Below are 10274 nucleotides of genomic sequence, written 5' to 3' on the forward strand. Positions count from 1 at the left end.
TTAATTTACCTGATTAGTATAAATTTTATAAGAAAACTATTGATATATTTTGTAAACTGAAAAGTCTCGTCATGTTCCGTCAATATAGTCTCCTAGTTACTATGTATATATACGTTTTTTGCCCAAAAATGAAAAGAAAGGCCCAACTAGAAAAGGGCTATACAGAGGCCCAATATTTAAGTGTACAGCTCGCGCCCAATTATTTTTCATCTAGTGTATCTCAGCGACCTCTCCTCTTCTTCCACACAAACGGGAACGTCACTATAAATACACCACACACGCATCTTACACACGTCCTTAATTCCCAAATTCAATCAATTAGGTCAAAATAACAAATATGTTGAAGCACATCGGAAATCGAGTTTGGGGATTAGGGCACCAATCATCGGTGACCCGAGGTGTGTTACCGAGGCTATATCATGAAAGAGTGGTGGACCATTACAATAATCCACGAAATGTTGGGTCTTTTGATAAGAACGACCCGACAGTTGGTACGGGTCTTGTCGGGGCTCCGGCTTGTGGTGATGTTATGAAGCTTCAAATCAAGGTTGATGATAAGACTGGGAAAATTACAGATGCTTGTTTTAAGACCTTTGGTTGTGGTTCTGCTATTGCTTCTTCATCTGTTGGTACGTTTTGTTCAATTATTTGGCCTTATCTTTGTATTTCAACGAATTTGGTGAGATAACAATGAAAAAACACTAATCTATTTACCCTTTTTAACATATTTATTTGTTTTGCATTTATGTTGGGTAGATTTAATCATATTTCAACGTTTTATAATATGATTTTAGTGAGCATATAATGCTATTAAGATGGGTTGTGGTGATTCTGAATTATTTTTTTTGCAATTTCAGCAACTGAATGGGTTAAAGGGAGACAGATGGAGGAAGTACTGTCCATAAAGAACACGTAAGTCCTTTGAACTTCCTTTTTGGGTGTATTTTGCAGTACATAACTGTCCCTTTTAGTTTTTCCTGCCATCGTGCTTTTAAGTAATTGAACAGTTGATTCTCGTAGTTATGCGTCTTGAATTTTGTGTTTCATTTCAAGAAACGGTTTTTATGGTTTCGGCTTTGTCAAATTTTGGTCCACAATTTAATGGTCCTGCTGCGTTGTTCTGTTATGGTCTCAATCCCACAGAACGGAAATTAACGAACTAAATGGAAATTGCTCGAGTTTTTGGGACGATTTTCTGTATATTGATAAAACTGAATTGTGATTACAACTAACTAAGCTAATTACGAAAATGGAAGATAGATTGGAGCTCCGTTGTAGCTCAGATCTGAAGAAGTAGAATTAGAGTAGGTGAGAAGAAAATTTGAGAAGAAGAATTTGGGGAAGAGAAGTGAAACCTGGTTTTCGTTAATACCCGTTCGACAATAGTTTCAGTGTATTTATGTTGAAGTGTCAATAGCACGTGCCTCTCATGTGACCACTAATTAAAGTGGGGGTCATGACATGTTCTTAACTGGAAAAATACCAAACCTGCTTTTGAACTGATAATGAGTATACTCAATGGCTCCTAAGTTGAGTCGGATTTCAGTTTCCAAAATACCAGCTGTTCTGCAAATTAGCATTTTGACCAAAGTAATTGGGTACTATAATTCCCCTTTTTTTGGGTGGTAGTATTGGCATGCAAACTGACCAATCCGGCAATTTGCACGATTGCCCTTCATAGGGAGTGGTCTTTAATTTTTGCCCCTCAATTTGTGCTGGTCTTTAATTTTTGTCCTTCGCTTAAAAAGGTTGCCGAAAATAGACTGAGGTTCTGGGTTCGAAACCCAGCAGAGTCGAAAATAATAATAATTTCGCAAGGTATAGGTATTTATAAACCTATGCCTGTTCGGGCGAAGTTACATAGAACCTATGCCGGAAACAACAGGCTTTGCCTTAAGGCATAACTTAAAGTCTGCTGCAGACGGCAGACTTTTAGTTATGCCTTACGGCAAAGTATGCCGCATAAGGCAGACTTTTTGCAAAAGTCTTGCCTTGCGATTTTTTTTTTTTTGATTGAGCGAGGGTTCGAACCCAGAACCTCGGGGTATTTTCGGTCACCTTTTTAAGCGAAGGGCAAAAATTAAAGACCAGCCCAAAAGAAGGGCAACCCGCGCAAAAAATTGGACCAATCCACTGGATATATGTGATGTGTCACTAGTACCAGTACCTGAGTAACTCTGTGCCCTGAGATTTAAACAAATGAAAAAATTCTGCCAATTCAGCAGATCCTTAAAGCTTGTAATCTTTATTATTGTGGAGCTGGAAGTATTTTCTAGAATTGGTTCCTGGTATTATTTTTGTCCTATTTTCTAAAGGAATAGTAAGGTACTCCTTTTCCTGGTTTTTTGGTAGTATATTTTTTTTCTCCATTCCTGTTTAGAATTTCATGATATTTGTGCTATTTAGATACTCATGTAGATGATGACTCTTTTGACATTGGTATTTACAAACATATGACACTAGGAAATTATATTAAATTTTGTTGAATCAGTGCTCTAATTTTCTTTATTTAAGTGCAAATGGGAGAAACATTTTTGCAGCTACTGACTGCATCTTATGGTTGTTTGGTGTCATGTGCTTTCATAAGAGTTTAGTAGTAGCTTATAATTTCCACAGGCATCTATATTTTCGAGGTTTCTGTTTGCTTTTTTCTGCAACTGTTTCTTTTTTCCTTGTATGTTTCTTCCCTTTGATATGCCTTAAAATTTTCGTCGTGTTAGCTACCAGGGTATGCACTTATCAAGCTACTGCATAGAGCATAGCCTTTTATGCACTTATGAACCAATCTTGAAAGTCTTGGCTAATTAAGGTAGGATTTGATGAGAAAGTAAATTCTTCAAGGAAAAGTTGTGATCTCTGAAATAGAAAATATAGTGGCAAATCTCCTTCATGGACTCTCTTATTTTACCTTCTAAGCTAATAGATAACCAAACAATCAACTGTCTGTTTTCTTGTGCTTCTAAATTATACATGTCCTTGAAATGATCCAAGAAAATATTGTCCTAGCCACAAAAAAGGTTGATGGGAAGAGTATATATCCATTCAAAGCTTCAAATAAAAATTGACAAAGCATAAGTGTGCATTTACCTTGCCCCATAACATTCCGTCATCCACTATAGTAAGGACCTGCTACCAGTGTTTTAAAAGGCGTTTTTGGGGTGCCCCGGGGCGAGGCGTACAAAAACGCACCGAGGCGTACAGGTGGGGCGTAAGCCCCACTTTCGGGGCGTTCGCCTAGGCGTAAGTCCTAACATTTGGGGCGTAAGCCCCGGGAACTTTTCAAATTTGAGCCAAAATTGCTTAATATTTTTTTTAAAAAAAGTTAAATATCTAGTAATTAACTCATAGTAAATTCTCAAACTAAATATCTCAAAAAGTCAAAAGTTTTTTTCTAATCGTTTATCCTAATTTCATAAGCTTTTCTCATGGTTGTTTACGGAGTAACATATACACTTTACACCTTTGTATGCAAGTAAACTACAAAACAAATAGTTTTGTCCTCCAATTCTTACTATCTTCCATTTATCAAAAAAAAAAAAAAAAAAATTCTTACTATCTTCCATGTTTGCATTTTCTTTCTTTATGCTTTATTTTCTTCAAGATTTTCTTAGCATTCTTCAATTTATCTTTTTCAAGATAGTTTTTAGTTTTAGAATTTCTTTTGATATCACTCTAGTTTAGATAATGTTTTGAAGACTCTACTCTGACTCTTTGTATTATAATGAGTATTAATTTGTATCTAGTTTTAGGTTTTAAAATAATTACTTTATATTATTGTCAATTTTATCTTTGAATTATTAGGACAGAGTATCGTTTTGTCAACTCTAATTATGTTTCATCGTAGTCATGTTATTGTGTAATGCATCTTTACATTCACTTTTTCAAGATTTTTTTAATAGTTCATGCATATGTTAGCATGTTAATAATAAAGATATACATTTTTATACTAATTCTTTTTGATTTATATAATTTTAATATATGTTTTACTTATATTTTTATTTTATTAATTTAGAAAATATTAAAAATTAAGTACCCATGAGGCTTACGCCTGGGCGAGGCATATGTAAAACGATGCGCCTTACGCCCGATCTTTTAAAACACTGCCTGCTACCACGTCTATTGACAAAGACAATCAGATAGTATGCTTGATCGCTTTAGGATGAAAAAGATAGATTTGCCCGGGAGATTTCTGTGTGTTATCTTTGATAAGATTTGAACCTTGGATCTCAAGGATGTCACTTCAGCTCTTTGGCTGCACTGTTTCCGTCATCCTCCTAAACCCTCTAAAAGATCAAGGTTGAACTGCTTGGAGATTAGAGGTTTTCTTTTATCTTGTATGTGTCAGTTCAGCAATATTGAGCGTGTAAGTTTGTTTAGAATGAGATTACTGCAATGGATTCTCAGTCACACCTGTAACAGGTCAATTAGAAGGGGGGCCCTTAGAATAGGAATGATTGAAGCGAGCTCGAGAAATTTTTCTTGTTATGAACATGAACATTGAAAGAAAGCTTATCGAAACGTACCCGAGAAACAAAAATAGAATGCAGCTAGGCATTTTGCTCAAAGGGAAAGGTAGAGAGCACGGAGGGTATATTTGGCACTCGTCATGAGTTCGACTCGTTTGTGTATTGAGTCTGGTCTTTCAGTGGAAAATGATTGAGCGGGCCTATTATCGATAGTTTTTTTTCTTTTGTTTTTTGTTTTTTTGGGTAACTAAAAAAAAAACCCGGGAAAAAAAAAGAACTATAGGAGGTGCTAAAAGCTACACATTTCTTATTTATCGGACGGCCCCCTAAGAAAGGAAGAAGTCTGTTTATGATATCTGCGTGCCGGCTATTAGTACCTATTCGGCTTAAAATAGTTTAGAGTGAACTTAATATGAGGAACGGGATACGTGAGGCTTGGCAACTTTTTTTTATTTTATTTTTTTAATCGAGATGGTAAGTGTAGTATTAATTTGGCACCAAGGAGGTGCAAGCAAAAGTATTTACAGGACACCAAAAGAACACCTCTTCCAATTCGAGGCTTGGCCAACTTATATTAGAATAAAAAGGTGAGGATGGCTAACAATGGCATTGCTAGTTAGTTTTTTTAAGACTAACTGTTTTCTGTAAGAACATTTGTTCTGATGCATGTATATTTGTGGTTGAAAACAATTCCAAAATCCCCTCTTCGTCCTCGGTTTTGACCCGGGCCATTGAGAAAATTTTAAGCGCTCAAGCTTTCCTTTGGGGTAAAGTCGTAAAATTTTATTCTGTTTTTGAATTATCTTTCTCCTGATCTATTTCTATTCTCCTGATGGTTTGGTCAAATTTATTATCTTTGCTCTCCGGGTCACGTTGCTTGTGCTCTCTTACTGTTCCATCATTTTCAGCGTTCTTTCGCATCCCTTGGTGCACGTAAAAATACTGCATGCTTCTTGGTTAATCTTCAGTAAGAGAGCGGGTATCAAGTTCGGCAAAATTAAGGCCCCGTTTGTCCGTAGAAACAAAAAAAAAATCACTTTTTTTGGAATTTTGGAGTTGGAGTTGTGTTTGGCCATAGTTTTTGAAATTGTAGTTTTTGGTGAAATGTAGTTGTAAAAAAGTGAAAGGAGTGAAAAAAAATTTAAAAACAATTTTTTGGAGTTTTTGGTATTCTGGAATACAACTTCAAGTTGTAGTCGGAATTCTTATGGCCAAACGCTGTCAAGTGAAAAAAAAAATTCCCGAATAAAGTGAATAATTCTTATGGCCAAACGCCTACTAAATTTGATCTGCTTCCACTTTTTTGAAAATTTACTTGAATCTAATGTTAGGCAGGCATCATGTGGTTCTTCTTGTGTCAATGTGATTGCCATTTATCGGAAGTGTGTGTATATATAATTCTTAGAAGGCTGGAGTTCCCATGCCATGACTATCTTTGACTATACTAGGAAGAAAATTGTTCCATCTTGAAATTGAAAGGATTACTTTTCATGAGGGACAGGGATCCTCATGAAAGCTTGTGCTTTTGTACGGCCTGTTGCTGGTATGTTTGATTATTAATGATAGATGCCTCATGGCATAGCTCCACTCCAGCTTTTGCAACAGAGATGCCATTAGTCTTAGAGGATTTACTTACCTGGCTTCTTGGTACATCGCAACTTAATTTTTTTCTATATCATCTGTGGACAGAGATGATTATATAGGTTATGGGAACAAATCTATTCCTCGTCTTTATGTAGGAACAGATGTAAAGTATCTCGGCCTTTCTATTGTGGTTTTGATTTCTGTTCAACCTTCTAGAAAATTAATTGGTAGTCTGACTTCGTTTAGACCATGAGATGTATTCTGAGACTCATTTGAGTTTTTACTGCAGGGAGATAGCAAAACATCTGTCCCTTCCACCTGTTAAACTGCACTGTAGCATGCTCGCTGAGGATGCAATTAAGGCTGCTGTGAAGGATTATGAGGTGAAGAAGGCAAAATTCAGTGGCGGCGCAGAAAGTGCGTCAACAGAGAAAGCAGCTGACGCTTGATATTATAGTGGGAGAAATAAAAGGCTTCCAGGCAATGAAGTTGAGCTTAAGAACGAGAATCAGGGATGTACGTGTACGTAGTGTGTCTGGGATTTTCATAGATGTAAATTATCTCTATGGCTTTTCGGTTTGTAATATTGTTTACTTGGATGATGAGGTGAACTTGCTGTGCAAGGTTCTGTTACCCACGTCGTTGAAACGTTTACTAAGATACTGAATCTTGCTCCTATCACCTATCTGTATTTGCAATTAATTACGGTGCTTCATTAGAAATGACTTTTGGAAAACATTTTCCTCAAAATTGGAAAAAATGACTTTCTTAATAAAAGTAGGAAAAATAAGTTCACAAGTTCATTCCACCAACCGCCCTACCACCACCCAACTCAACCCCAACCAACAAACCCCAATCACTCCCAACCCCCACCTACGCCACCACCCCACCCCCACTCATCACCCCACCTCCCCTGCCTAATTTTTTTTTTTTTTTGAAAAAAAAATTTTGACATTATTTTTTGTTTTTGCAACCCCGCACCCAACCCCCACAAAAATATTATTTTTTTTGAAAAAAAAGGTTTGACTTTTTTTTTTTTTGCACCCCCACTCCACCCCAGCACCCCTACCCTGCACCCCCCACCCTCTCCCACAAAAAAATTTATTTTTTTTGAGAAAAAAAGGTTTTGACTTTTTTTTTGCACCCCCCACCCTCCCCACAAAAAATTATTTTTTTTTGAAAAAAAGGTTTTGACTTTTTTTTTGCACCCCCACCTCACCCCAACACCCTTACCCCTACGAAGCCCCCCCAACCCCCACCCCACCCCCCTTCTAAAAAAATTAAAAAAAGTTGACAATTAAAAAAATTAAAACTTTGCGTGGTTAAAAATTAAAACTTTTGGAGGGGGTCATGGGGTATTAGGGGTGGGGCTTGGGGGTGGGTGGTGAAAAGATTTTTTTTTAATTGGGTAGGGGGTGTCTGGGGGTGTAGAAACCCGCAAAAGACAATAAAAAACTTCAAAAAAAATGTTGGGGTTGGGGGGGGGGGGTGTTGGTGTGGTATGTGTTCCACGCAAGGGGGGAGGGGGGATGTGGTCGTGTAGAAAATTTAGAAAAAAAAAATAAAAACTTCAAAAAAAAAATGTTGTGGGGGGAGGGTGGGTGGGGGGTAGGGAGCGGGGGAGGGGGTGGTGTATGGGTTACGGGAGTGGTTGGGGGTGGGGGTGCAAAAAATAAAAATAGAGGGGGAGTGGGGGCATAGAGGAGGGGGAGGGGGTGGGTGCGTGGGGGTATGGGGTTGGGTTGGAGTTGGTGAGGGTTGGGGGTGGGGGCGCAAAAAACAAAAACAAAAAAATCAATAGATTTTTTTTTGGAAAGGAAGGGGGGGCGTAGGTGGGTGGGTGGGAGTGGGGTGGGGTGGGGGTATGGGGTTGGGTTGGAGTTGGTGAGACTTGGATGAGTATTTTCCAGAAAACATTTTCTATCAACCAAACGAACATGAAAAAATAAGTAAGAAATTTACTTATTTTCCACTACTCAAATGAACATGAGAAAATAAGTGGAAATTCACTTATTTTTTAGGAAAATATTTTCGTTGGAAAACATTTTCCTCCGTACCGAACACACCCTAAGAATAGATATTTTGTATGGCAACCTGAGTTGAAAACTGCAAGAAGGTACCACTGGCGGAGACATATCTACGGAATTCTCACGCGAGGTCCAGTGATGGAACACTTTTGAAACAAGGAGGATTTTTTTTTTTTTTTTGCCCCGTTCTCTTTTCCTTTTAATTGTGTTTTTTAATCATTTCTCCATGTTTACCTTTTTTCATATATGCGCAGTTTTTTTTCTTTTTATTTGTCAATGATTTTAGAGTGAGGAAATACAAATTTAAAACTTCAAAATCCATAAATTTAAATCAGGGCCTTACCCCAAACATATGAATTTTTTTCTTTCAAATTTGAAAACTCTGATCTTTTTAGGAATTCTTAAATGCAACTTTCTTTAAATTTCTAAATATATTATGGAGTTATGTGATTTTCGATGATTGTTCAATTCAATTTAGAGTTCATTCCTTTAAAATTGTGATGAGAATTCCATTCTCGTTGGCATTATAAAATTGGTCTTATCTTTTGGATTTGGGGTAACATAATTTTACATTTACGTGCGGTAATTCTTGTTTAAATTTGATACAAAGAATAATAACAACAATGGAATAGAAAATATTTTTACTTGTGTAATTCTTTTTTTGTATAAAAGGGATTGTGATTTTACTATTGAATATTGTTCAGTTGAGGTATGATTAAACATGTCATTCCCCTACTAAAAATGTTATATTTTTGTTTCTAAGGCTTTTGGTTCTTATGGTAATAGAGAGATATAATTTTTATTTTCTACGGACTAAAAATTGAATAATTAAATCAAAGGGAATAAATTTAAAACGGATCTAATCGAATCGAACCAAACCAAACCCAACTGCTCACCCGATACGCATCGCCAATGCAAAGTGTAGTATCGCCAATGCAAAGTGTAGATTAAAGAAAATGTGGCACCCGCCACTATCTTCCTGGATACGCCTCTAGTGTGTTGTATACATCCGGTGTGGATAAGTATTTATCCTAAAGAATGGAGTAGGTAAGGTAGTATCGATCCGGTGAAGAAAAGAGAATTTAGTTGATAGAGACATTAAGGAATCCACTCTAACCCACCACCCTGGTAGGAATTGCCAGATTTACAGTTTCTGAATCCTTGTAATACAAGTTCTTTTCTCTAACGATGGCTACGAACTACGTGAACTGAACTGTCAAGGCTTTCAAACCAAGACTGAGAAAGCTCAATCAATAAAGAGTATTTTAGTGGAATGGCTTAACTTACTCCCCATACGAGACCGGAAAGGAAGCTATCGAACCTAGGGTCAACACAAAGGTAGGGGCAAAAGGGAAAAGAACAATGTTTGATGTGAACGGAAGTAAGCATTTCGCTAAGAAAGCAAAACAGGAAGCGGCGATAGCAAACATTACCCTTACTCAGAACAATGCTCTTGGGAGACATGAAGCACAATCAACCTCTCTACCTTAAGACTTCTAACATGGTCGATTCTAGATAAAGCACGGTAACCCCCAACCCCCTACTCTACAAAACAAATAGTGGAAAATATTTTCATAGAGTACTGTAGCTGTACAACCATAGTACCATAGGGATGGTGAGAGTTCATAAGAGCCCGACTTTAGATAGGTGAAAGATCCTTACTCAAATTACGAACCCTGAACCTCTTTGCGAATTCACAGTTGAACCTTGATGGGAAATCATAGATTTCTGATAGGAAAGAAAAAACCCAATTACTCAAAATTCTTTCATATACACGAGCGTCCTCTTACATTGTCTCCTAGTATAACATACTTAAGAAAGCGGTTTCCAGGGTCAACCTGTTTAACTACATGCGAGACCACTAAGTGATGAGACCGTGCAAACAAAGGCAACGAGGAGCGCTAGCCGGAACTGGACAATGGGTGGGTGTCCAACAAACATTCCTTAGCTAAGAAGGATTCATTCACCGCAACTTCTCTTACTAGCAGATGAAACTAGCAACATCACATCATATAGAATACCGATTGACAGGCATTCAAGTCTATCTTATAGTTTATGTTGATGATCTCATTGTTTCCGCGAGCGCATCCTTCATTTCCAAACTTTATTTCTATCGTAATTTTTCCATCCGGGCGCCTCACCTATTTATTCGTTCTTTTTTTGGGGTGTATAAAGCCACGGAGCAATTCAGGCATCT

At 37.3% G+C, this 10274-nt stretch overlaps 1 protein-coding gene across 1 annotated transcript; it reads left to right on the top strand.

The window, feature by feature from the left end:
- Positions 1-245: 245 nt before the first annotated feature.
- Positions 246-6731, top strand: LOC132632651 (iron-sulfur cluster assembly protein 1-like). The gene is made up of 3 exons (XM_060348656.1): positions 246-629; positions 858-912; positions 6340-6731. The coding sequence occupies exons 1-3, from the start codon at positions 338-340 to the stop codon at positions 6497-6499; spliced, it is 507 nt and encodes a 168-aa protein (XP_060204639.1). The 5' UTR covers positions 246-337; the 3' UTR covers positions 6500-6731.
- Positions 6732-10274: the final 3543 nt, after the last annotated feature.

Source organism: Lycium barbarum, chromosome 3 (genome assembly GCF_019175385.1).
Source record: "Lycium barbarum isolate Lr01 chromosome 3, ASM1917538v2, whole genome shotgun sequence".
In the NCBI taxonomy this organism is placed as follows: Eukaryota; Viridiplantae; Streptophyta; class Magnoliopsida; order Solanales; family Solanaceae; genus Lycium; species Lycium barbarum.

Bases quoted from the DNA above. Each gene is read 5' to 3' on its own strand.
- LOC132632651 (XM_060348656.1), top strand. From the start codon at position 338: ATGTTGAAGCACATCGGAAATCGAGTTTGGGGATTAGGGCACCAATCA. The intron at 630-857 runs GTACGTTTTGTT...TTGCAATTTCAG, and splicing joins TATTGCTTCTTCATCTGTTG to CAACTGAATGGGTTAAAGGG. The intron at 913-6,339 runs GTAAGTCCTTTG...TTTTTACTGCAG, and splicing joins GTACTGTCCATAAAGAACAC to GGAGATAGCAAAACATCTGT.